The following is a 27,154-nucleotide window of genomic DNA, read 5'->3' as shown; positions in this document are numbered from 1 at the left end:
TGAAATGTTCAAGACCACACAACTACTAAATCCTGGCCAGAAGCAGAAGTGGAGTCCAGGTCTGCCTGATTCCAAAGCCTTGGCTCCTAAACGTTGGTCTTTGGGGTTATAGCCCCTCTCCAGTGGTGTTTGCACTAGAAGATGTCTTTACTGCCGAGCGAAGAATAAGAATTAGCAGATAGTAGTGGTCGCAATCAGAGATGAGGAGAGCAGTAACAGAAGGTGGTTTGAAAAAGGAAGAAGCAGATAGGAAACTTCACCCAGGAAACCCTTAGGCGGAGTCTACAAAGAGGTGTTGACCCACTGGGAGGAAGGAATGAAGGAGAAGGTGCCTTTACTGATGAGCCCCACGTTTCTGGCATGGGTGGTTGGAGGGGTAGACTGAGGAGGGCCATTTCTGTAGACACAGAATACGTGTTTTCTTTAATGAGTCAGAGGGTGAATGAATACATGAAAAATGAAGAGGTCCCCTCAAATGAAGTAGATAACGAGTTCCCTATCACTGGGATTATGCGAACAGCGGCTAGACAACTGCTTAATCTACACATTGTAGAAGACACTCCTGATTTGAAGGGGAGGTCCAATGGAAGGTACTCAATAAATATATTGCATACATGTGTGATTGAATCACTGCCATCCCTATGAATCTAGGTCCTCATGGGGTCCCACCAGCACCTGCTGGGAGCTTGGTAATGAGTTACCACTGCAGGGATGTAGGAGGGGGAAAGTACCAAACCCTCTTAAATCTTCTTACATTTCTGATTCAGTATATTTTTAAGCCTACATTTTAATATATATTAGAAAGTTTACATATTGGGTATGTGTAGTAAAAATTCCTTTACTTAGAAAGATACACAATCAGAAGCTCGGACACCACCGTTCTGAAGGACAGAAGCCCTAAAATAGGTTGAGTGGAATTAATGACCTGTCTTTCCTCTGCCCAAGGCAGTGTTGGAATGTCCTCACAACACTCAGGGGTTCGGAGTTGTAACAAATGAAAAATCTCTGCAAAAAAATCCTTGTCCATTTATTAAGCTATATGGAAAAGACACATGTTTACACATTTCATCCATTTCTCATTGTTTGTGAAATGCTCCCTCGTTACAATGTAACAGCTCTTTGGGCCTTTCTCCGGACAGATGGTCTTTATCACAGTGTCGACACAACCCACAGAGTGGCTGCCCTCTCACAGACTGATTGCTTCACAGACCATGAGAGGACCCCTGAGTGACCATTAGGGTCCCAGGGCTGTGATGCGGCTCTGCTCAGAGAAGACCTTTAGACCATCGCATGCCAGCTGGTGGACAAGCAGTACACATTAGCAAAGCACAGCCTCTTTTTTATTTCACAATATGTGCACCTGTGTAACTTCATTTAAATACTAAACCATTGCTACTTCTTATTGAACTGTTTTCTTTCTCCAGCTACAAGTGTGTATGTGTACTGGGACAGAGAGGTGTGTGTGTGGCAGGGGAACAAAGGCTGGGAATCTTTTTAACGTTTTTGTTTTAAAATCTAGAGCTGGCTTGATGAGGATTCATGAGCTGTTTGCCATCCCAAATTTCCCAGTCCCCTTTTGGGTTTCCATCTTCCCGAGAGAAAGTCATCTAAAAGTATCCATTTATTTTGTTGAGCGAATGAGTGCCGCTCGGTGCTGCGTACCTTACTATCCTGGTAGCTCCTGAAACCCATGGCCACTGAGCTGACCCTCCCTGCCTTGGTTCTCCGCCGCTTGATGTCAGAGCCTGGGTGTTGCATTCTCCAAACTCCCCATGGAGCTTGGCACGGTGCTGGCCCCAGGAAGCAGACTGTGAAATGTGGGAAAAGAGAAATGAATCCTCCCGGGAGGTCCTGGGGCTAGGGGATAGGGCTGTCTTCTAAGGCTCGGGCCAAGGAGGCTGGTCCAGCTTCCTGGGGCCTGAGCCCCACCCCACGCATCACCCCGCCCACCGCCGCCCCGCCCAGCGAGGACTGAGCCCTGTCCCCTCTGCAGTGCTGGCTGCTGGCCTCTCCGGGAGGGCGAGGGCGTTCTCCCTTCTCTGTTCAACAGTGGACCAGCTGTTCTGTTGCTCATCACGTGGGTCCCTCCCCAGGGCTTCCTCACCGTTCACACCCACCCGGACCAAGCCAGCCTTCCTGACCTAGGGCTGCTGCTGGCACCCATGAGCCGCTCAGCCCTCTAGGGGAGCTCTGTCCCAGGACCAGTGATGTGGGGCCAGTGACCTTTATGCCAAATCATTGGTCTGCTGCCCTGGAGGGGCCCCCATGAGGCCACCTTCAAATAAACTACTGCTTGGTGACCTTGGTGGCTGAGACAGGGACAACGGTAGGCAGGCCTGGGCTCCTCCCGACAGCTGCCCACCCCCAGTGAGGGTGGGAGCATGGGGACTCCCTGAGTACACTCACCCAGACATCTCTCTGGCTCATCAGAATACAAACCCTGAACGGGGTGGCCTGCCCCCGAAATGCTTGTGCGTGTATGCTGGGGTGGGGGTGGCGGGGACGGAGTATGGGAAGGAAGGGTGGAAGGTAGTTAACATTATCAAGCACCTGCTGCGTGGATGACACTGATGGGTGCTTTACACAACCATGAGCGACAAAGCTGTGTCTTTACAATAAATTTACTTCTGTTCTGTGTGCATAAGAAAGCCACACGTTTATATAGCACCTTTCCTTCCTTCGAAGTACCTCTATGCCTGTTGACTCTTGAAATCTTCACAACACCCTGCTATTACAGAGGCAGGGACAAGGTGATGTGCCACTCGTTATGGGCTGGGGGTGGCCGGCTCCTCGCCCCTCGCCTCTGCACTACCCCACAGGGCCTTGCTTGACCATGTCCAGTCGCAGAACAGCCTTCTGGTGGTTGCTAGAGCTCAGTCATCCCCATCTGAGTTTGCAAGTTCCTTCAAGGCAGAGATTATTCTCCTTTTCTTCCCTTTTACCATTGGGGCTCAATGCTGCACAGCCAGCAAGTGACTACTAAGTGTTTACTGAGTTCTTTGTTGGCACAGACCACTTTGTCCATGGACAGGGGTAGTGATGGAATCCTAGTCTCTGGGTTCTCACCAGGGATCCCCCACAGTTCAACCTTCATTAACCTGAGCATCAGCCTCCAGAGTCCCAACTCGACAGATTTGAGAGACCTAAGGCAAAACCCCAGCCAGGTCTGGCCTGTGCACTCAGCCATGGCACCAGAGCTGGGGGGCCGCTCTCCTGAAGGTCTGGGCTGCCGTGCTGCGGCAGGGCGGGACACACATGGGAGGGAAGCTCAGTCACTCCTATCCCTGTCCCCAGGCCTCCCCCACTCCCGGAGGGTGCAGACTGGCCCAGGGGTGGCAGCAGATGAGAACAATAATACTGTCGTGTGTATGGAGCCCTTGGCCATATGTGAGGTCCCCCCATCCTCCCGGCCTGGCTTGCCGCAGCTTGGGCAGGGCAGCCATGAAGCTTCTGGCTTTTCCTAGAGACACCAACTTCCTGCCCAAGGTTACACCCGTGGCACGTCTTCCATTCCTTCCTGGACATATCTTGAAGCACCCCTCTCCCACCGTCCCAGCACCTAGGAGCAGGGGTCCAGGCGGCGTCCCCTCACTGGCTGTTCCCCGCCCAGTCTGGCAGTTTGTGAATCTGGCGCTCCACAGAGATGGAGGTCCGGAGCGTGCCCATGGAGTTCTCCATCTTGTTGGGCTCCGGCATGCAGCCCCCTTTCTGGCACAGTCCCCAGAACACCTCCCGGGACTTCTTGCGGAAGCGCTTGCCCACGATCACGTACACCAGCGGGTTGAGGCAGCTGTTGCTGTAGGCCACGTAGGAGGCGATCTGCGTGAAGACGTCGACCACGTGCTCATCCCAGCAGCCAGACAGGATGTCCAGGCGCAACAGCGTGTCCAGCACGGTGCTGATCTGGAAGGGCAGCCAGCAGACGACGAACAGCAGCAGCACGGCCAGGACCAGCACCGTGGCCTTCCTCTCCGTCTGGATCTCCTTGAACTTCTGCATCTCGTTGTTCCGGAGCACCTGCATGATCTGCACCGTGCAGAAGGTGATGACGGCCAAGGGCAACAGGAAGCCCACGAAGTTCAGGAGGATGTTGGTGAACACCTCCCAGGTGCGGGACGGGTAGATGATGACGCAGGCTGTGACGTTGTGGCCCTCGTCCCGATACTCCTTCATGGTCCGGAAGGCCAGCATGGGCGAGCTCAGGAGGAGCGTGCATCCCCAGATCACCAGGCTGTAGAGCTTGGCCCAGCGCACCCCGCGCATCCGGCCCATGGACATGGTCTTCACCAGGGCCAGGTAGCGGTCGATGCTGACCAGCATGAGGAAGGAGATGCTGCTGTAGAGGTTCATGTAGAGCATGGTGTTCACCACGCGGCAGAGGACCTCCCCAAAGAGCCAGTCGAAGTTGTTGGCGATGGTGATGGCCCAGAAGGGCAGCCCACAGGCCAGGATCAGGTCCGCTACAGCCAGGTTGCCCAGGTAGATCTCGGCCACCGTGCAGCTGGTCTTGTGCAGGCAGAAGATGCTGAGGACAAAGATATTCTCGAGGGCGGCCAGCACGAACAGCACCCAGAGGAAGGGGGCCTGGATGGTGTTAAGCCAGTTCCACCAGTCGGAGAAGACACAGGTGCTGGGCACCGTCCCGTTGAGAGCCGGCAGGAGGACTTGCGAGGTGATGTTGAGCATTTCCGTGCTGAAAGAAAGTGGAAAAGAGGCTGTTACACCTCGAGTCACAAGAGGCAGGAGAAACAGCTGACGCAGAAGGAGAAGGGGTTCAGCAAGCAGCTTCCAGAAGCCAGGTCAGGAGCGGCACTTGGGGCCTTTCTGCCGCACGCTCAGAGACTCAGGTCCGGACATCCCTGACGCCCCGGGGTCTTTGAAAGTTACCCCGTGTCCTTGGGCGAGGCTGAGAGGTCGTGGTCTTCACCTTGGTGCTGCACTGGGACGTTTCCTCGGCCAGCGTCCATCACCAGCACTGACCATCGCAGTCTTGGACCCTGGAGTTCCTCGACGCCTCCATGATGGGAGGATTCGCGCACATTCCTTCCTTATCACACGGGGCCCTCCCGAGGGAGCTGGTCATTTTCAGATTCTCATGGCCTGGTCACGGTGAGTAATTGATTAGAGGAGATAAGTGGTATCATGCCAGACTGGGAGGTTCCAGCCCGGCTCCGAGACCGCAGCCCATGTGCCCACACCCTGTCTCCTTCTGGCAGAGGGCAGCTTTGTGCTTCTGGAACCCCCACCAGCAAGGAGTTGATAATAATAAGAGGTTGCATGATGGAAAGGGAGGGCAGGGGCTTTGGAACCAAGCAGTCCTCCTGGTTCAAATCCCGGCTCATTCATTAGCTGTGTGACCTTGGGTAGGTCGAAACCTCTCTGAACCTCAATGACCTACCCCGTAAAATGGGAATAACATAATCTACTTGTCAGGGTTGTGGTGGGAATCCAAGACAATTGGTAAAAAGCCCCAACCTCGATACTTGGTTCGATAAGTGTGAATAACTATTTTTATGAACGACTAGCAACACTTGGCTTGCTCCTGTGTTAGTGATTTTATCGTTAACCCACTGGTTCCTCTTTCACTCTTGGGTGAGACTCAGACCGTGGAGCTGTTCATTTTCTAGAAATGTCACTGTTAACGCTAATTCATCTCTACCTTCAGCAAAGAGGCATGGGGCTTGGACACATATGGGTTCCAATCCTAGCTGTGTGGCCTTGGGCAAATCACTTGACCTCTCTGAGCTTCCATTTCATCTCCTTTGGAGTAGAGTATTACTCTCTTCTTGACTTGCTTTGCATGGCTGTGGCAAAGTTCGAATCGAAGAGTGGATATGAAGACACGTTGCAGGCAGAAAGCCCAACCCAGACAGCAGGACTGAGTGGACATTTTCCCAGTGCCCTATGTGGTGGGGGAGGGAAGGTGGGCCTAGGCGGGCTCTTCCTAGAAGGGCGATTCTTTTCCTGGGCAGGCTTATGGGGCAGGGGTTGAGCCACAACTTATGGGAAAGAATCTGCTGTTCACCTTGGGATTTCCTAGGAAAAACCCTCCCTCTTACTTCCAGGAGTAGCTGGCTGGTTTTCAGTGGCCAGACTGGGCATCTCTGACTGACTGACTTACTCATTGATGCGTTTGTCTTTTCCTTTTTATTAAAAAAAATATATATATATATATATTTATTTATTTAACAGAGAGAGAGAGAGAGAAATCACAAGTAGTCAGAGAGGCAGGCAGAGAGAGAGGGGGAAGCAGGCTCCCCACTGAGCAGAAAGCCCCATGCGGGGCTCCATCCCAGGACCCTGAGATCATGACCTGAGGTGAAGGCAGAGGCTTAACCCAATGAGCCACCCAGGCGCCCATGTTTATCTTTTAAATGTGCCTCAAGCTTCTTCTCTGTGGGAGCCAGGAGCCAGTACCACGTGTCCCCTGCCCTGTCCATGCTCCCAAGTGTGACAAATGCCATGAGGTGGAAGGAAGGGCACAGGGCACAGAATTGGTGGGAGGTGGAGAAGGTTAGAGGTGATTCTGGAGCTAGGTGTCCCAGGATGAGGGACATGTCAATGGACAGCTAGAAGGAACAGCGATATACGGTGACAGATGGCGGCTGCGCTTGGGGTGAGCAGAGCGTAATGTATCGAGAATTTGGATCACTGTGTTGTACACCCAAAACCAAGGTAGCATTGTGTGTCAACTGAACTCCGATGAGAAAGTTAAAAAACAAAAACAACAACAAAGGGGAGGGGACGGACCAGGCAGAGGGAGCAGCTTGAGCGGAGGTGCAGAGCGGAGAAGCCTCTGGCACGTTCTGGAAGGCAGACTAGATGTTGGACAGGGAGGCGGGAAGTGGCAGGAGATGGGATGAATAAGGAAAAAAGGACAGTCATCACTGGCTGCTAAGAAACCGAGGCTTTGTCCCCGAGGGCTTTAAGGAGGGAGTGACGGAATAGAAAAAACACTCTAGAACCTTCTGGTAAAGTGGTGGCTTTAGGATATCCCAAAATTCTGTGCCACCCTTCCCTTCAAAGGGTAGAGTCTAGTTCCTCTTCCGGGGAACGTGGCCAGACTTGGTGACTTGCTTCCCACCCACGGTGGCAGCGACAGTGCGTGACTCCCACAGCCAGTCCCGGAACATGCGCGATGCAGGGCACAGCGGGTTCAGCGTCTGACTGAGTTTCGGCTCAGGTCGTGATCTCAGGGTCATGAGATCGAGCCCCCTGTCAGGCTCCATGCTTGGCACGGAGTCTGCTTGAGATTCTCTCTCCCTCTGTCTTTACTCCTCTCCGCCACATGCCCCCCTAACCCCTGGACTCTGTCTCTCTTTCTTTCAGATAAATAAATCTTTTTAAAAAACCCATAGTGCTGCTTCCTTCTCTGCCTCTTGGGTCTCTCGCTGAGGGGAGACTGGCTGCCGCGTTGGGAGGGGACACAAGCAGCCACATGGAGAGGAACCCCCTTGCCTCTTGGAAGCAGATCCTCTGGTCCCAGGTAAGCCTTTGGTTGATGCCGGCCCCCAGCCTTTGAGTGGTCTAGTGGAGACCCAGCAGAGGCCCCAGACATCAGGGAACTGAGATGAGCTGTCCCCGCTGGGTCTTAAGTTCCTGACCCCTGCAAACTGGGTGGCTCTGGAAGTAAGGTCTACCCTGGGCAGCCTCCCTGGTCCAGCCTTTGGCCCTGTTTCTGCAGCTACAGAAAACCCACTTCCTTGGTGCCCCAGGCTGGGAGAGTTGACTCTCAGGGTCTGGCTCTCTGAGACTGAGGTCACCAGCTGCTGCTTGTTCATTTCCCAGCAATACAGTCCCTGGCCACCGGGATGGCCCCGGCCCCTAGTTGGCTCTGAGAAGCCACAGATTCATCCGAGGTGGCCTGGGGAGTGCGTGACTGGGAGTTACGAGCCCCGAGGCTATTTGGTTATCTGCAGAGTAGGCCACGCTCCCGCATGGGGCTGGGGGGCCGGACTGGGCCCTTCTCCCCTTTCTTGGGCCAACACTGCCAGCTGAGAACCAACCCTCCTTTTCCTCTGCTTCCAGTCAGGATTGGCTTTCCCTACATCCTCTCTTTAGGGTGGCTTGGCCTTCTACCAGATGTCAGACATGTGTTGGAAACTTCCCGTCTCCATGATGACCGGGAACGTCATGTCTCTGTCTGATTCCTTGGGTATTGACATCAGAGTGTCTCCCCATTTCCAAGTTCATTTGGGATAGCTCACACGTGACCACTGGTACTGTGTCCTTGTCCTGCATCTCTGTGCTCTGACAAACCCCACAGAACACCCGCTCTGACTGCTCCCACCAGGCCCATGGGGATTTGAACACTGGCCATGCCAGCTCCCTAGAGTTTTCATCTGTGGATTCAACATCCCTTGTCACTTCAATTGTTGTCCAGGAGATGGGGGTCAGGTTCTCCAGGCCTTCTTCAGGCTGCCTGGCCCTCCCTTATATGGAGTATGTCAAGGAAGTCTTTCGACTTACCTAAAAGAGGCCGTGGTGGGCACAGGGTCCTCATGAAAAGACAGGAACATTGATCTTTTCCAGGTGGAGAACATCTTGACTCAGTGTGGGACGAGAGGGAGGCTCCTGGGCTGACCAGAGGAGAAAGGACAGTTAGATGGTGGCTGGGGACCATAAAACACACATACTCTCCACCAGGGAAGGGAAACGGAGTCCTTCATTTAACAAATGTTTATTAAGCAGCTACTGCATATGGGTGCTAGGGACCTAATGGTACAATGTCCTGTCCTCCAGGATCGTGCAGTCCAATGGAGAAGCTAGGTGTTCCTGAATTAGTCACTAATTAACTGAAAACTGACATAAATACTATGAAATAAAGGTTCCATGACAGAATGTAACATGGAGTCCTAAACCAGCCTGCTCTGGGGGATGAATGGGTATTTATTTTGAGACCTGAAGTTATGCAGGAGGAAACCGGGTAACAGGATAGTGGTAGAGAGGAGGATGTCTGGGTGGAAGGAACAGCAGATGCAAAGGTCCTGAGGCAGGAAAAAACTTGCTGTGGACATGTGTTAGGCCCTGGTGGATGTTGGGGGAAGGAAGGGAGGAGATTGTGGCAGGGGCAGTGTGGAGGCAGGGAGACATTTGTCTAGGAGCCGGATGATGGAGACTGGAGAGGAGGAATCCCAGGGATGTTTAGAAAGGTTGTAAGGCAGGCCAGGGAGAGGCTGGGGATGAGGGCGAGCAGCATGTCAAGGATGCCCCTCCCTACCCACCACAGAGGCTGCCATCTCCTATGGGGGGAAGAGGCAGAGGGGGCTTCCCCATCTCTCGCGACCTCTTGCTCCTCTCCCGGAAGCGTGGGACTAGCCGGGAGCCCAGGTGCACGTGCGTGTGAGTGCATGCGGCCACGGGTCTGCCCAGCCCCAGGTTCCAGCCACTTCTTAGCAAGAGCAGCCCGTGCAAAGGGCAGGCATACAGGCTTCCAGAAGCCAGCTGTCTGAATTCAGCTGGGGGGTGGGTGGAACTAGGGCAGCAGACAGTTCAGGAAATACAGGCACGTTAGAAAAAGAAGGGAGTGAGTTGGTACGTGGGAAACAGGCAGAAGACATTTAGTTCACATCTGAAAAAGGTTGAGCAGAACCCCTAAGCTGAGCTGAGGCCAGGATTTAGAACTTTCCAGAGGAGGAACGGGCTGCAAAGTGGTACTGATCCTGCAGGGAGGGGGATCTAGGGAAGGCAAGACAGACCTTGTAGATTGCCTTTTTGGGGAGGCCCCTCCTGGCCCCTAAGAAGAAAATTCTACTGGAGGTGAGAGGTCATGTGCTTGAATCATTCATTCCTCCATGCTGCCTAGTGAGAAAGAGCCCGGAGACCTTCCTCTGCCCGTGGGGTTCCCTGTCCTGCTGAGGGACTCAGCCCGCCTGCAGGCCTCCCTTTCCCACGGGACGGTGACAGGTGACTCAGGGCTTCTAGCCTGTCACCCTGGGGAGTGCCCAACATTTCCTCACTGCCCTCCCTTGTGTCCACCCGCTGGGCCATTGGGAATCTGGCCGGCTGACCCTAACTGCTCCCATTTTCAAAACAAAGCCTGAGGCTTCTCTGTCTCCAGCAGGCCCAAGAAAGGGATTTCAAGTCCAGGGAAGTTGGTGGCTTTGGCGGGGGGGGGGGGGGGGGGGGGGGGGTACGTGTTGTTTCTGTCCCTCTGCTTTGGAGGTGCCCAGCCCAGGGGAGGACTGTGTGGGGCTGCAGGCTACTCCCTACCCCTCTCCCTGCAGCCCACCCCCAGCCCCAGGGGACCCTTTCCGTGGACTTGGCCAGCGGGAGCACCGGCAGGACATGGAGGGAGGGAGAGCATGAAGATGGGGCATCGCCCCCATTTCCCTGCCTCGGGGCCTCCAGGGGCTGAGGTCACAGCTCCTCTGAGGGGCCCCTTCCACCTCCCTGGCCAGGATTCCGGAGATGACAACCTCCACCATCTCATCTTGGTGAGATCTCATCTTGGTTCTCGGCAAGGGGCGGGGACCACTGCCGGGGCCCTGGCTCTGCTAGCCCTGAGGTTCCACAGAGCGTCCACACTCTAAGCAGACCCCCTGTCCAAAATCTCTCCATATTGGGGGCACCTGGGTGGTTCAGTCATTAGGCATCTGCCTTCAGCTCAGGTCACGATGCCAGAGTCCTGAGATGGAGTCCCACATCTGGCTCCCTGCTCAGTGGGAAGCCTGCTTCTCCCTCTCTGGTCTCCCTGCTTGTGTTACTTCTCTCCCTGCCTCTCTCTTTGTTAAATATATATATATATATATATATATATATATATATATATATATATATTTTTTTTTTTTTTTTTTTTTTTTTTTTTTTTAAAGAAAGAAACCTCTCCATATGGCCTGGTGTGAATGTGCCGTCTTTGTCCTCCTGGGACCCTGTGGGGATTATAAAATCTGATGTCAGATGTCAGAGAGGGATTGGAAGGAATGTGGGAGGGAGTGTGGCTCCAGGGCACATTGGCTCCGGGGAGGGGGGTGGTCAGGAGTGCGGCCCTCATTCTCTGTCACCTGGAAGGAGCTCCCTTGTCCCTCCAGTCCCCGCCAGGCCTCAGGACTGTCCTGGTCAGTCTCCACCACCTCCGCCCTACAGGCCAGAGCAGCGAGGTGGGAGGGGATGACTCTGAAGATGGGCTTCCCCCTTGTGTCTCACACTGATGCTTCATAAGGAACATCCAACGTCCTGATTCATTCGTTCTCCATCTGCCTCAGAATCCAGGCCAAGAAGACTCGCTTCAAAAATATTTCCTTTTGTTGAATCACAGGAATCCTGTCTGTCCCCGCTGCCAGGGGTAAATGCCATGTGAGTCTCAGAGGGAGACCCTTGTGGCTTCCCAGGAACCCACATCTCAGGGGCTCTGAGTCTGGGGTCACCCTGAAATGCACAACGTCCCTTTTTCAGGGGCCAACCTTCCCCTGGGCTGGAGCCCCCAACCTCACAGACCCCTCCAGGCAGCATCCTGTGGCCTTTCGAGACCCGGAGGAGCTGCCCGCGGCGAGGGGTGTGGGCCGGACGGTGGGGAACCCTGGAGCATGTGGTCACCCCTCCTGACGGGCCGGTCCCCACGGGGCCCATGTGGCTTCAACCTCTGTCTGGGATTTGCACCCGTTTTCTGCAAAAAGGGCGTGCCCAGTGCCCGAGTCTAGCCAGATTTGGAGAGCTTAGAGCCCACAGTGTTTATTTTTGGTAGGTTGTTTTGATGACAGATGGTACTCAGTTTCCTTTTAATAAAGTTGGTGATAGGAAGTCACAGGTCAAAAGTAAGTCTTTTAGAGAAGTGGCTGTGTGGGTGGTTAGGTCTGGCAGAGACCGCATGTGGAATGACCGAATTTGGGGAAACAATCCCAAAACGCCTAGCTGGAAATGGCGCCCAGGCTCTTGGGATCAGAAGTCAGACCTGGAACTGGGTCCTCCTCCACTGGGCTTCTTATCTGCAGGTTTGTATAAAAACAGCTCCCACCTCCCAGGGCCGTCAGCACGTGGAAGTGAATGCACATGGCACGTGGGCAGTGTGTTCTCGAAGCCAAGCTGACCTTCCTGCCCCAGGAAAAGGGCTGGTCTGCTTCTGCCATCGCATGAGCGGTGGGATGCGGGAGACCCTTCCACGCGGCCTGTCTGCTCTCCTGCTCACAGCTCATGGACCCACACTCGGTTCCCAGATGCTGATTCCTCAGCTGGATGGAGAGAGGTGAGTGTGTCGCTGGGACGTGTTGTGTATGTGTGTGGGGTGTGTATGTTGTGTATGTGTGTGGGGTGTGTGTGAGATGTGCGCGTGTGGTGTGTGATTATGTGTGTGTGCATCGTGTGGATTGTGTGGTGTGTGCGGTGTATACGTGTGTGGTGTGTGCATGTGTGGTGTGTATATGTGTATGGTGTGTGTTGTGTGGTGTGTGTGGTATGTGTGGTGTGTATGTGTATGATGTGTGGTGTGAGTTGTGTGCGATGTGTATGTGTGTGGTGTGTGCAGTGGGTGTATGATGTGTGTGTGTTGTGTGTGAGGTGTGTTGTGTGTGTGATGTGTGTATGTAGTGTATGTGTGTGGTCTGTGTGTGGTATGTGGGAGATGTGTGTATATGGTGTGTGTTGTATGGTCTATGCAGTGTGTGTGGTGTGTTTGTGTGTGTTGTGTGTGTGTCGTGTGTGGTATGTGTATGATGTGTGTGTGGTGTGTATGTATATGGTGTGTGTGGTGTGGTGTGTGTGGTGTGTATGTGTGTGTGCATGGTGTGTGTGTATGGTATGTGTGTGGGGTGTGTGTGAGGTATGTGTTGTGTGTGTGATGGGTGCATGTTGTGTATGTGTGTAGGGGTGTGGGGTGGTATGTGTGTGGTATGTGGGAGATGTGTGTATATGGTGTGTGTTGTATGTGTTGTGTGGTCTACGCAGTGTGTGGTGTGTATTGTGTGTTGTGTGTGGTATGTTTATGGTGAGTGTTGCGTGGTGTGTTGTGTGGCTGCCTATCCCATGTTGTGTTGTGTGTGCGGTGTGTACGTGTGTTGTGTGTGTGTTTGGTATGCGTATGATGTATGTGTGGTGTGTATGTGTATGGTGTGTGGTGTGTGTGGTATGTGTTGTGTGTATGTATGTGGTGTGTGCATGGTATGCGTGTGGGGGTGGCGTGTGTGATGTGTGTGTGGTGTGTTGTGTGGCCGTCTATCCCACTATATTCCGCATCCTGAGAGGGAAGGGCGTCTTCCTCATCTTGCCACTCCGCTGGGCCTGCACGGATTTGCACGTCCCAGTCTCTTGAAAGACACTCGCCTGTAAGTGGAATCTCTCCGGCCCCCCAGCAATTCAGAATCGAGGCCAGGGTCAGAAAGAGCCGACGTCTCGAGTCACATGGGAGAGCCCTCCCCGGACACCTCCCCAGCACAGACGCTTTCCTCTGAACTCTGATCTCCACGAGTCCCGGTAAGGGGCTGTTTATAGCCAGTCACCAGGGAAGAGATTGGGCCACAGTAAACACTGGTGGGGCGGGGGGCGGGGAGGAGGGGGAGGTGGCCTCCTGCGCCTTGTTGGCCTCTGCAGCAGGGCAGAAGCGTGGCCTGGGCACAGTTTCCAGGGGACCCTTTTCTCTTTTGTCCTGAAAAAAGGTCAAAGCCGTCTCTGGGGAAGGGTGGGGTTCTGGGAAGTCAACCCCCATTCTAGGAACTCCTCGAGAGCAGAATCAGAAGACCCAGTCCTGCCACGTGGGCTCTTCTGGCATTTGCACACTTTGCAGGCCTGGAATGTTTTGGAAACATTTACAGAGAAGGCAAGAGAAGCCGAGGCCCGAGGCCACTCTGTGTTCTGCCACAGAGGGGAGGGCGCACTTGCCCGACTCTGCTCGCCCTCCGATGACCCGGAGCCCGGTTCAGCCTTTATCTTTTGCTTATTATGGAAGGTTATTCTGTTCAGCATGTTTTGCTTCTTTTCCCCACATTGGGTTTTGGAGTTTTCATGATTGGGCAACATCATCTGACATCCTAACACCTTCCCTTTTTGTTTTAGAAGATAATGTGACCATACACACCCACCCCCATACACACAATGGGATACTATGCAACCATCAAAAAACCCCAAGATCTTGCCATTTGCAAAGATGTGGATGGAACTAGAGGGTATTATGCTGAGCGAAATAAGTCAATCAGAGAGAGACAATTATCATATGATCTCACTGATCTGAGGAATTTGAGAAACAAGACATAAGATCATAGGGGAAGGGAGGGAACAATGAAACAAGATGAAATGAGAGAGGGAGACAAACCGTAAGAGACTCTTAATCTCAGGAAACAAACTGAGGGTTGCTGGAGGGGAGGGAGGTGGGAAGGATGGGATGGCTGGGTGATGGACATTGGGGAGGGTATGTGGTATAGTGAGAAAAAAAAATTAAAAAAAAGAAAAGTAGAACATAAAAAAAAGATAATGTAATCACACAGTAAATAGCATTTAAACATGTTCAGATCTCCTAGAGTTCCATCCCTACACATAGCCATTAGCATTACATTTGTTTATTGTTATCAATGAATCATTTCTTTATTCCAAGCTCTTTCCATGTAATATATTTTCTTAGTGCCTATGCAACGGAATAAAGAGAAACCTCATTTAAAATGGGGTCAGTTGGGCGCCTGGGTGGCTCAGTGGGTTAAGTCGCTGCCTTCAGCTCAGGTCGTGATCTCAGGGTCCTGGGATCGAATCCTGCATCGGGCTCTCTGCTCAGCCGGGAGCCTGCTTCCTCCTCTCTCTCTGCCTGCCTCCCTGCCTACTTGTGGTCTCTCTCTGTCAAATAAATAGATAAAATCTTAAAAATACTAAAAAATAAATAAATAAAATGGGGTCAGTTTGTGGCACCTGGGTGGCTCAGTGGGTTAAGCCTCTGCCTTTGGCTCAGGTCATGATCTCAGGGTCCTGGGATCGAGCCCCGTGTTGGGCTCTCTGCTCAGCCGGGAGCCTGTCCCCCCCACCCCCCGTCGCCTGCCTCTCTGCCTACTTGTGATCTCTGTCAAGTGGAAAAATAAAATCTTTAAAATAAATAAAATAAAATAAAATAAAATAAAATAAAATAAAATAAAATAAAATGGGGTCAGTTTGGAGCGTGTGGGTGGCTCAGTCAAGCATCTGACTCTGGATTTTGGCTCAAGTCATGATCTCAGGGTTGTGAGACTGAGGCCTTCATCTGGCTCCATGTCGGAGCCTGCTTAAGATTCTCTCTCTCCCTCTCCTTCTGCCTCTCTCCCCATGTCCTTCTCTAAAAAATTAAAAAAAAAATAAATAAAACAGGGTCAGCTTAGCCAAAAGATACAAAAATATAGATTTGAAGGGGCACATACACCCCAGTGTTTATAGAAGCATTAGTAACAATAGCCCTATTATGTTAAGAGCCCAATGTCCATCGACTAACGAATGGATAAAGAAGATGTGAGATGGGTGTGTGTGTGTGTGTGTGTGTGTGTGTGTGTGTACTGAGCCATCAAAAAGAATAAAAGTTTGCCATTTGCAACAACGTGGATGGAACGAGAGGGTATTATGCTAATTCCCTCATATGTGGAATTTAGGAAATAAAACAGATGAACATATGGGAAGGGAGAAAGAGAAAGAGAGAGAGGGAAGCAAACCATAAGAGACTCTCAATGATAGAGAACAAACTGGGGGTTGCTGGAGGGGAGGTGGGTGGGGAGGGGATGGGCTACAGGGGTGATAGGTATCAGGAGGGCACTTGTGATGAGCCCTGGGTGTTGTATATAAGTGATGAATCACTAAATTCTACACCTGGAACCAATTTTACCATATATATTAACTAATAAGAATTTAAATAAAAATATGAAAAGTAAAGGGGACGCCTGTGTGGCTCAGTTGGTTAAGTGGCTGCCTTCGGCTCAGGTCATGATCCCAGCGTCCCGGAATCGAGTCCCACATCGGGCTCCTTGCTCAGCGGGGAGCCTGCTTCTCCCTCTGCTTCTGCCTGCCACTCTGTCTGCCTGTGCTCATGCTCTCTCTCTCTCTAACAAATAAATAAATAAAATCTTTTAAAAAAATATGAAAAGAAAAGAAATACATAGGAAAGTAAATACGCCCCCCCAAAACTAAAGAAATAAAATGGAGTTAGGCGGCCAGCAGGGGGAGCTTTCACATCACACCACTCTTTATAGCCCTTTTTAGCACCGAGGAAAGCATGCACCCCTCCCCCAGAAAGAAAGAAGGAAGATTGTCTTCTGACCCAGCAACAGCCCAGCCAATGAGAGACAGTCACAACTCAGCCAATGAGAAATCACTATGCTTGGAACTTCCGGTTCTCTCTCACAGGCTTTTTGTTTGTAACCGCCCCCCCCCCCCCCAGCCAGGTTTGCCCTTCTCTCCATAGAAGAGCCTTTTTCTTCTTTATTCTCTTCGCTTGGCTAAGGTTTTGTTGTAGCGTGTGTGTCCCAAATTGCAGTTCTCTGCTGTCCTCAAACCATTTTGCTGGTAAAGCCACTGATAGTCTTATTTTTAAGGTCAACATGCCCCAGCCACGTTGCTCCTCTCCTGTCCCCCCAGGACATTTCCTGTGCTCCCACCTCTTTGCCTTTGCTCCCAGGTCGGGGGTGTGGGTGGCTGCAGCCTGAAGGGATGGCAGGGGCAGTCCAGCGGGCTGCTTGGGGACCGCTGGGGAATGGCGCAGGACTGGGAAATCGGCAGTCCCTGGGCCTTTGGTTTGGGGCTTGAGCAGGGAGCTTGGTGGGTGGGCTACAGAGGGATAGCCACAGGTGTGTGTACGTGTGAGAATGTGGAAGAGCGTAGGCTCGGTACCTGGAGATGTCCCCAAGTGATGGGAATGGCATGGGACTGGGGTTTCATAACTGAGATCCAACCAGGTCGGAATCCCAGCTTCAACAGGTACTATCTGTGTATAACCCCGGACAAGCAGCTGAACCCCTCCAGACCTCAGTTTTTTAATACATCCAATGGGCATGCCTACTAATAGCTCCTACTTCATTGCTGACAATATAAGGAAGTTAATGATTGCAAAGTACTTAGAGCAACGCTTGATACATATTCAATGCTCCCTAGATGTTAGCTTTCCCTTCCTCTCTGCTCTGTATCAGGTTACCGTGACACAATTTTATTGGAGGAAAGAATTTTCCTTAAAAAGCAAAAGTTCAACCTACCCCCACCCTCTTTCACAGAAGGGAAAACTGAGGCCCAGAGAGGTGATGAGATGTCTAAAGTCACACAGCAAGTAAGTGCCAGCCAGAGACCCCAGCCAAGGCCTTGCCGATCTCCTGCTGGAGTGGTCTTTTAGGAGTTTGGAGCCAGCCAGAGGCGATCAGGGGTCTAGAGGCACTCATAAGACAGGGGCCATTGGGGTCAGAGCCCGAGAACTGTCTTAATTGAAGCATGGGATTCTTGTACCAAACCTCTTCCACTTTCCTTCTTCCTTCCACCCCGCAAACTCTTCCTAGGTTAACCTGACAGGATCCTGGAATATTAGGGTAAGAAGGGCATCATTTCGAACATTTCATCAAACACACATTACGGAAGTGGACACAGAGGCCCAGAGATGGTGGGCATTTTCCCAGGACACACAGCCAGCTAGTGGCAGTGCTCAACCTTGAAGCCAGGTCCCAGAATCCTGATACCCAGACCCCATGTTCTTTTTTTTTCTTTTCTTTTTTTTTTTTTTTAAATCACGCCACAACTGTCCCCATCCCATGTGGAAGAAAGTGCTGGGTGCTAATATTGTCTGATTGTGAACATGTTTAAAAACCCACCTCACACCCATAGTCCATGCAAAGGTGTGGGGGCATACACGAGACCTAAGAGCCGCTGCCTAAGTGTGATTCGAATGGTGTCCTTTCCCCTCTCCTGTATGTTCCGGGGTTGACATCATGAGCATGTAAATAATTTATAAAGGGAGGAAACAAATCTTTGCAAGAGAGCCTTGCGAGAAAGGAAGGCTGTGGGTCCAGAGGGAATGTGTTTTCCAGAAAAGCAATTCCTCAGGAAAAGCTCAGGTTCAGATGTACTGAAGAATGCTCATTTCTTCTGCAGACTCTCTAGCTCCTGGAGGGTCCTGGTGGCCTAGCGGTGGCCGTGGACCTGCTGGGGTGGGAGGAGAGGGCAGCTGGCCGGGGGCCTTGGCCACATGCAAACGTTTACTGTGTCTTCCCACACAGCTGGTTTACAAAACAAGGAGGGAGACATAATAAACAGAGACTGGGAGCCAACTGTAGAGAAAAAAAACAACCCCTCATGGCACAAAGTGGTTTGGGTCCTACCACACCTACCAAGTGGTGTGAGAGGGACAGCGGAGAACGCCCAGTTGGGGGCAGGTGGAGTTTTGTGCCTTCCTGCACAATGTGATGTCTGAGATCTCGGCTCTAAAGGGACCCTTTCTATTGTGCCTTCACTTCCGACGCTTTGTTCCTTCAATACACTTCCATTCGCCGTGTGCTTGTCATGAGATACAGTGGGGAAGAGCACGGACGCACTGGGCAGGACAAAACGAGCTTGGGTGGCAAGCTACACCCTAATGCCATCCTTCAAGGACCATCTCCATTCTCTAGCTGAGCCCCAGTGTGACCTGGAGTCAGTGCCTTGTTACCTCTGGGACCGCAGTTCCGCGATTCCAATAAGCAGATGTGATAGATGGTTCCGGAGACCGCTGCACATCCCTGTCCCTAAAGAGGAAATGGGCAGCCACGGAGAAACAGGCAAGCAGGGGTGGGGTGGGGGGATCGGCACAGTGCTGCTCCAGGGGCATCCTCTCACTTGCTGGCATCCAAAGGCATTTACGGTGACTGAGGGAATGAGTCAGTCTTAGTAAGCTTCCCTTCACCCGGAAGCATGTCTCCCTGCCTGCCTGCCTCTGAGGATCCTGGGGCCTGGCCCCGCCTGCCAGGCCGGCCCAAGACAAAGCCACAGTCAGGTCTGAGCCTGGCCCCCATGCAGGGACGATGGCCCTCTGCCCAGTTCTGCTTCGGGAGGTGGAGCCCATTGGAACCCAGAGAGGCAACCTTCAGACCTAATCCCAGAGCTCCAGGTTCAGCCTGTGTTAGACGTTTTCTAGAAAGGCGTGGCAGGGGAGCATGTCCCTTAGCGCTGATCTGCAAAGGGATGGGCCTTGAGTCTCCCAGGATCAGTGAAGCAGAGAGTGTGGGAAAATTGTCTCTCAGGCCCCAGCACAGGTACTGATATCACGGACACCGGCAAGCGAGGGATGTGTCTTGCTTTTGTTGGGCCGATGACCTGCGGCAGGAGACCGAGCCCCGTGGGTAAATGAGGATGACCTCCCATAGAAGGGTACTGCGAAGACTGGTGACGATGCCTAAAGCACCTCCAAAATAAAGGTATTTTTCTCTGTACATTTCAACGCCCCATCCTAGATAGCATACGGACTGTTGTTACTCGCCCATTTCATAGATGAGCAAACTGAGGCCCAGCTAGCGAGGTGAAGCCACCAGGATTGGCACCGAGGCAGAGCCCCAGGTTTGTCTCTTTGTTTTTGTTTTTTTAGCTTATTGTTACAGAAAGCGTTGAAAATATACACAAGCTGACACGCTGCCTTCATGAAACTCTCCGTACCCATCACCCAGCCTCCGTAAGAGCCAACTCATGGTCAGTCTTGTTTCTTTCACACCAAAACCCACCCCCCCTCTCCTGTAAGACTAGAGCAAATCTCACACACCTACCCTTTATTCTGTAAATACCTCACGGTGTGTCTCTACCAGATAAGGACTCTTTTCGAGAAGTGTCCGTGCCTATCCATTAACACATCCACAAGAAATCAGCAATAATTTACTAGCATCAACTCTCCAGGCAGTGTTCCAATTCCTGATGGTCTCATGATCTCCTATTCATGATGTCCTACTTTTTTTTCAAGTCTTTTTTCTTTTCTTCTTTTTTTTTTTTTTTTTAAAGTAGGCTCAGCACCCAACGCGGGGCTCAAACTCACCACCCTGAGATCAAGAGTTGTGTTCTCTACCCTCTGAGCCAGTCAGGCGCCCCACAGTTATTTTCTCGAATCAGAACCCAAATTACTTTACATATTGCGTTGGTTGGTATGTCTCTTGCGTTTCTTTCAATTTATTATTTATTATTTATGACGTTTCTCACTCTGCTTTCTCTTCCTATCAGTTCACTTGTTCATGAAACCTGAGTCTTGGTTCTTTGGTTTCCCTCAGCGTGGAGCAGTGCTGTCCAGTGGAGATCTAATTTTAATGAAGTAATCTCAAATTTTCTAGTATCCACATTTGAAAAATAACACCACCCAAAAATGGAAAAGGAAGCAGGCTCAAGTCATTTTAATACTATATTTTTAAGTCAGTATATCTAAAATATCATTTCAATATATAATCAATAAGCTCTTTGTTTCTATATCACTCACTCTGTCCATTTATGAGGGCCTACTGTGTGCTGCCTACCAGGTCATGTGCTAGCCTGTTTGTAGTGCTTACTGTGATTGCCAAGCAGTGTTCTAAGTGCTCTCCATGAATTAATTGAGGAACTCCACAACCACATTAGATGGAAGGACTACTACTGTTCCCATTTCACAGATGAGAAAAGAGAGGCCAGAGTTACACAGTGAGTGCCTCGTGGAGCTGGGATTCGAACCCCGGCACCTCTCGGGACGGTGTCTCTTTAGAGTGTCACTGTAATGGTAAACTAGAGCCAACCCGTGCCCTCAGGAATCTCCCAGGTGGCTGGAGTATGCCTAAAGGGCAGAGCACGGGAGGCTTCCTGGAGGACACGATCACACCAGGTGACCCCAACCATATAGCTTTCACCTGGAGGTCTCATCTTCATGCTTTTGCATTCACACACTTGAATAGAAGAAGCATGGTATTGTCGGGGTGTGATAGACACTGTCATTCTGGAGAGCTTGGGGGCTTCCCATAATTGGGAGGCTGAGAGTCGGGGGGCTAAGGCAGCCGTGGCATTGGAGGGAGGGGGAGAGGCAGAAGGAGGGGATGCACGGACGGGAGATGCCCGGCAGGATGGACTCTGGAGGGGGTTGAGGTGTGGATGACCAGGGTGGGTCAGTGACCTTGAAGGGGCTTGTAGAGGGAGGCAGGGAGCCGGGGAGTGGGGTCCCCTGGGCTGTCTCCACGTGCTGGATCTAGGTGATCCCTTCTCTCCCTAGAAGGCAGGCGTGAACAAAACCTTAATGGGTTCTTTTGTTCCTGCCTCTGTTTTTCCTGCTACAGTTTTGCCTGCGTCCTGACCTGTCTGTCTTCTGCAGCTATCTAGAGCCCCAGAAAAGCCAGGTCTGTCTGTCCTTGTCAGGAAAGCTTGTGCCTGAGAACTGTCCCCCCATCCCCCACCCCACTCATCCTGAGCTGCCCCAGGGACCGAGTCACAGGACCCCTGGCCAGCCTGTGGTGTGGCGGGGACTCCCAGTGAACACTCGTTCAGGAAATACTCCTGCCATGCCTTGGACTTGCCCAGGACAGCTTGCAGGAGGAAGAGGGGCTCCTGCTGTCCTGGCCTTAGTCCTTGGGACACCTGTCTTGATGAGGGCGGTGGGCTGGTTCAGCCAACCGAGAGGAGCTGGAGGCAGGCAAGTGGGGTTCCTGTGGATGTTAACAGCTGACTCTTGGTGGTTGGTAGGGGGCAGATTTTCATGGTGGAAATATTCCTATCAGGGCTGATTCCAAGCCTGTGTGATGTGTCCATGAGCTCACAGGGTTCCTGACAGTGTATCATTGGCTCCGGGCCTGCTGGGCCCCAGCGTGTCTTGGTTGGAGGTCTACCTCTTTGCCTCCCTGCCCACTTTCCCCTCTACGAGGGTCCCTTCCAACTCCTGGTCATCCTGCGGATTCATCTCCATGCCACCTCCTCGAGGAGGCCTCCAGAGACCTGCTGAGCCCTCCCTGCAGAGAGGCCCCAGCCCCTGTGAGCCCGTTATGTCTGAGCACGTTCTGTGTACACAGCTCCCTTAGCTGTCTCTCTCCCTGCCAGGTCGGTGTGTGTGTGTGGGGGGGGGTTAGAATTGCAGGAGATGCCTCTACCTTTCCCTCCACTGGACCCCCACCTCCGGGAACCGGCCCGGGCCCATGGCAGGTGCTTGGGGAATATTTGTTGGAGGGACGGATGAGGATGAGGAAGGTGACATCGATAGAAAATGCGTGTTCTGTCTGCTCTGAGCACATAACACAGAGTAATTCATGAAACCCTCACCACAATGCTAGGTCAGCGCCGATAGCTCCATTTTACAGATAAAGAAACTGAGCCTCAGCAGTCTGGGGGCAGAGCAGGCCTGGGCCTCTGTGTAAAAGTGCTCCCGTGTCCTTGGGTTCCCCTCAGTCCTGTAAGAAGAGGGGCAGTGAGGGGGAGGCTCATAGTATTGTCCTCATTTTAATAAACAACTAAACAGGCTTGGATCACACACACACGCGTGCACACACATGAGTTTTCCTTTTTCTTTACACCCATCCCAACTGCCATATGGTCAGTCCCTTGAGCACAGGACAGGGTCCTTGCTTCTCTAAATGCTCAGTCCAGACAGTGTAGCTGCTGATGAGTTTTGCCAAATTGCATTGCTTTTTGCAGTAGTGAGTTCCCTGTCACTGGAGTTGTTCAAGTAAAGTCTGAGAAGTATTTTTGGTGTATCTGGACAGAGATTCCTTAAATTCTACAGATTAAAGCCCTACAACTACTTGGAGCTGCCTCATTCCATGCCATGACCATGTCGCTCCTTGGCCTTTCTGGGTTGAGACTATATGTGAAACTCATATGATGTGAAGGTCCTAGGACTGTCAACTCTACATTAGGCGATTCACAGACCTGATCTCCCTTAATTCTCCAAGCAACACTGTGAGAGACTTACACTGGGTGTGACACCACCTGATTTCTGGGTGAAGAATGAACTTCAGAGATGTCGCTAACTCCCAGAAGACCAGCGAGCTATGAAGTGCAGAGTACAGCATTAGACCGATGTCTGCATTTATCCCACCCTCGCCAGCTGCCTTCTTGCGGCGGGGGTGGGGGTGGTGGTGTTGGGGTAGGGTGGGGAAAGGGGGTTGAACATCAGAGCACTGTTATGTCTTCATGTAACCCAGCTCAGGAACCATGATCCGCAGCCCAGCTGCCACGAGGGGTCTTGCAAACTTGCCCAGGGCTCTGAGACCTTTGCAGAGCCTGCTGGGTTAGGGTACGGGGTGCAGGTCCCCAGGATCCATCATTTCTGGGGCTACAGCAGGTAGAACATTCCCACTTCCTGAGCTGGGATCGAGGAGAATTTCTGACATGCACAAGCTTGTCTCTTCCCTTATGATTTTCCAGTTTGGGGACTAGAACCAAGAGCCTCTGAAATGCCGTGCCTGGCCCACTGTGAATCTGTGCCAGGCAGAGGCCTGTTTCCAGACTGCTCACCCTCCTACACACTCTGCTCTGAAGCCTGCTGCAGGAAAAATGCAGGCCACGGTCCTGTGTCCCTGCTTAGTACCAGGTCTCTTAGCCTCTCTGGGCCTCAGTTTCCTTATTGAGGAAATAGGATTGGTTTTTAATAGGTTCTCAGTGAGGATTGCTGTTAGCAAGAGTTTGCATCTGATGAGATGCCAGATCCCCCTCCCTCCAGTCTCTGGCTGCCTGGCTCTGATTCCTGGAGACACCCTTCGCGGCCAATACAACATAAAAACAATCCGATTCGCAAGCAATTTAGTGGGGGCCGGTCTCCGACTGAGGAAAGCAGGGAGATACGGCTTGGATATCTTTTCTGCATATAGTCAGGCAGGAGAGGGTGGAGTGGTTCCCAGTCCTGTCTCCAGAAAATTCAACTTGGATAATTCGATGAAGCAAATCAAGCATCTAAAACATTCCCTTTCCTTGTCGCTTGGTATTTCTGAAAAGAGTCAAAAGGACAGGAAAGGCTTCATGCATTTAGATGAGGAAAATAAGAACCAAAATATTTAGGACCAGGAAATTGGTTAAATATATACACATATATTAAATACACATATATTAAATATATATATAAATATATACAAAATGATGCTCCAGGGACTCTGGGGGGCTCAGTCAGTTAAGCATCAGACTCCCGGTTCTGGGTCAGGTCATGATCTCAGGGTCATGAGATCGAGCCCTGTGTTGGTCTTTCCACGCTGCATGGAGTCTGCTTGAGGTTCTTTCTCTCCCTTTCCCTCTGCTCCTCTCGCTTGTGCTCTCTCTTTCTGTCTCTCTCCAATAAATAAATAAATCTTTAGGAAAAAATGATGTTCCAAACAGTTTACAAAAAAAAAAAAAAAAAGGCTATTTCTGTTATCGTGTCAAGCAGAAAAAACAAAGCAGGGCACTAAATTTTATACACAACATGGTAGGCAAACGCCAAATTATTAACTGGTGGTGTTTGCCTTTGAGTGGGGATCCTTGGTTGCCTTTGCATTTTCTTTATTCTTTGTAGTCAAGCCTCTAATGTTTTTTAAACGAAGGACATATATTACCTTTGTAATGAAGATACTTAAATAAGCTAAGTAAAATCTGGGTTGAGACCATATATGACCATAGTCTTCTCCGATTTTTAAAAACATAGGAAATGAATTATGGGTTAGCTCATGTAAGGAAGATGGCCAGCCAACTTGTGTTCAAAGGGAGAAGACTTGCTTACATAAAAACCAATAAATACGCAATCATGTTTTCATTTAAAATGAAATGTCTAAAGTATTTATGAACTGTTTCTTCAGTGGTTTCCTGTTTACTCAGGAGCTCTGAGCAGGTGGATTCAGCAGGCTCCTCAAACCCGGGGAAAGTACCCAGATGAGCTGCTGCTGAGGAAACTTCTGGGAAGATGCGGTGTACTACCAGGCATAAGCCCTCAGGGTCAGAGGGCTCAGACTGATTTTCCGAATTTGGAGGCCCAGAGAAACAAAGGAAAAGATCAGGAGCAAATCCTTCCCAACCCTTGTTCTAGATCTTGAATCATGCCTCTGTCGCCTGGGCTCTGTCTCCGCGTGATTTTTTTCCCTGACAGCCGTAGGGACGGCACGTTTTATGAGCCTCTTAGATTTGAGCACGTGTTTCTGCTGCCTTTGCTCCTGGAGGACCTTTCAGTATCATAGCCCGTCTCCCTCCTGTATCTGTAGGTGTTCCTCTGCTGGGGTCTGGTGGATTTGGTGCTGCAGAAAACCTGAAGCCAGCTTTGTTTTCCTTAGTTTGTCTGTTGCCTGGCATTTCCCCCTGTTCCCCTGAATCTTTTTTTTTTTTTTTAAGATTTTATTTATTTATTTGACAGAGAGAGATCACAAGCAGGCAGAGAGGCAGGTAGAGAGAGAGGGGGAAGCAGGCTCCCTGCTGAGCAGAGAGCTCGATGCGGGGCTCGATCCCAGGACCCTGAGATCATGACCTGAGCCGAAGGCAGCGGCTTAACCCACTGAGCCACCCAGGCGCCCCCTTTTTTTTTTTTTAAGATTTTATTTATTTAATTGTCAGAGAGAGAGAGCACGCAAGCAAGGGGAGCAGCAGACAGAGGGCGAAGCAGGCTCCCTGTTGAGCAAGGAGCCTGATGTGGGACTCGATCGCAGGACCCTGGGATTGTGACCTGAGCTAAAGGCAGACGCTTAACCGACTGAATCACCCAGGTGCCCCCTTACCTCTGGTTTATTCCACTGCCTCCCCTGGTCACCCTCGGTCCAGCCTGCTGGGACATGGGAGGCAAATTTGCTGTGTAATGGAAGACCTTGGTTGATAGACTCACTGGCGGCCTTCAGATCCCAGCTCTGACATTTGCTTTGGGATGTGATATCAAGGGAGGGGCCCCCTCTCTGAGACTGGGTCCCCCACTCGTCGGACAAGGAGCTTCATCTCCGGCGTGCAGGATGTGGTGAGGACACAGCGGGTCTCCCCTGGCACCCAGGACCCCATGAAGCCCCAGCTCCCTTTCCTGACTCAAGAACGATGGTCATTTCCAGCGTCCCTCAGATGTAAGGGGTTTTCTGTGCAGTGGCTGCCCCAAGGGGCCCCCCTTCGCCCCCTGAGCTGCAGCTACCACAGTCCAAACAGACCCTTGAAAAAAGTTTCCCAGGCCGTTCGCAAGGAAAATCCCGTGGCTGATACTTATTCTTATAGTAAACATGGGTCTGCGGCCAGGGGCGTGCAAGGGGTCCCCGTCAGGGCTGTTGGCACCTAGCTGGGGCTTCTGGGCTACGTCCCACTGTGGGAAGCACCCAGGCCGAGGGGTCCTTCTCTTGATACCGTTGCCTCTCCAGGGAGGCGTGACGTCCTCATGGGAAGAACCCGACCAACTCCCAACCTAGCTGGGCCTCTGACTAGCTCTGTTTCAGCTCTGGAGACATTTCCTTGACTCTCAAGTGGGGAGAGCATCTCTTCTTGTGGGTTCATTGGAAGAAACACTTGTGATAGTGTTGGGTGGCAAGGGAGCCCAGAGGTGGGGCTGAGACACACGTCAGGTGGCACTAGGCTGTCTCCTGTGCCTTGTCTCTCCCACTGCTCCCTCTCCCCCATGGAGGCACACCCTCCGCTCTCCCCGGCTCTAGGCCTTCATGGGAAAACTGCCCCCAAAGACGATTCAGACATAATAGACACATCACAAGCTGTGTGTGGGGATGTGTAGGCAGCAGAGAGGCAGAATGTGTGTGTGTGTGTGTGTGTGTATCTGTGGGTGTGTGTGTCTGGTCTCTGTGTGTGATATGTATGTTTGTGAGGTGTGTGTCTGTGTGCGTGTGTGTATACGTTTTTACATGTGTAAAACGTGTGTATTGTACGTGTGTATACGTGGTTTGTGTGGTGTGTGTGTGGTTTGTGTGTGTATGTGGTTTGTGGTGTATGTGTGTGTCGTGTTGTGTGTGTATGTGGTGTGTGCGGTATTGTTCGTGTACGTGGGGTGTATGTACACGTGTGTGGGGGGGTGTAGAGTGTGTGTGTGTGTGTGTGTGTGTGTGTGTGTGTATCTGTTGGTGGTGACAGAGCCCCGGGGAGGGCACAGTGGACACCCTGCCACGAGTTCTGGGTTCAGGATGCTTGGGAACAAGACATGCAAGTGACTGTCCCGGGTCCCCTGGGGAAGACAGCAGGGGCTGCTGGGGCACAGTGCTGTGTGGGAGTTTCTTGGGCCCCCGCTGCCTCTCGCACCAGACTCTGCGAACTTCGTGGGCAGCCCTCTTAGCCCAGAGCATCGTTGGGCAGTGGCTCAGGAAGGCAGGGATAGGCGGAGGGTGGCCTTGTGTGGGCACCTGCATGCATATCCTGTTCC

The 27,154-nt window shown here is 51.7% G+C and overlaps 2 protein-coding genes across 3 annotated transcripts in view; both read right to left on the bottom strand.

Annotated features, from left to right (window-relative positions):
- The window catches only part of BDKRB1 (bradykinin receptor B1), a 52,972-nt gene that overhangs the window by 20,026 nt on the left and 5,792 nt on the right, over positions 1-27,154 (bottom strand). For both annotated transcript variants that reach the window (XM_047739231.1, XM_047739232.1), the window contains exon 2: positions 8,470-8,579. The gene's annotated coding sequence lies outside the window, so the exon portion shown is untranslated. The remainder of the gene's footprint in view (positions 1-8,469; positions 8,580-27,154) is intronic.
- Positions 393-8,582, bottom strand: BDKRB2 (bradykinin receptor B2). Its single transcript, XM_047739230.1, has 2 exons — positions 8,470-8,582; positions 393-4,693 (listed from the first exon to the last, which is right to left on the bottom strand). Exons 1-2 carry the CDS (start codon positions 8,541-8,543, stop codon positions 3,589-3,591), a joined length of 1,179 nt encoding a protein of 392 aa, XP_047595186.1. The 5' UTR covers positions 8,544-8,582; the 3' UTR covers positions 393-3,588.

The sequence above is a fragment of the Lutra lutra genome, chromosome 7, assembly GCF_902655055.1.
Source record: "Lutra lutra chromosome 7, mLutLut1.2, whole genome shotgun sequence".
Classification (NCBI taxonomy): domain Eukaryota; kingdom Metazoa; phylum Chordata; class Mammalia; order Carnivora; family Mustelidae; genus Lutra; species Lutra lutra.
This window is presented reverse-complemented; position numbering and strand designations above follow the sequence as displayed.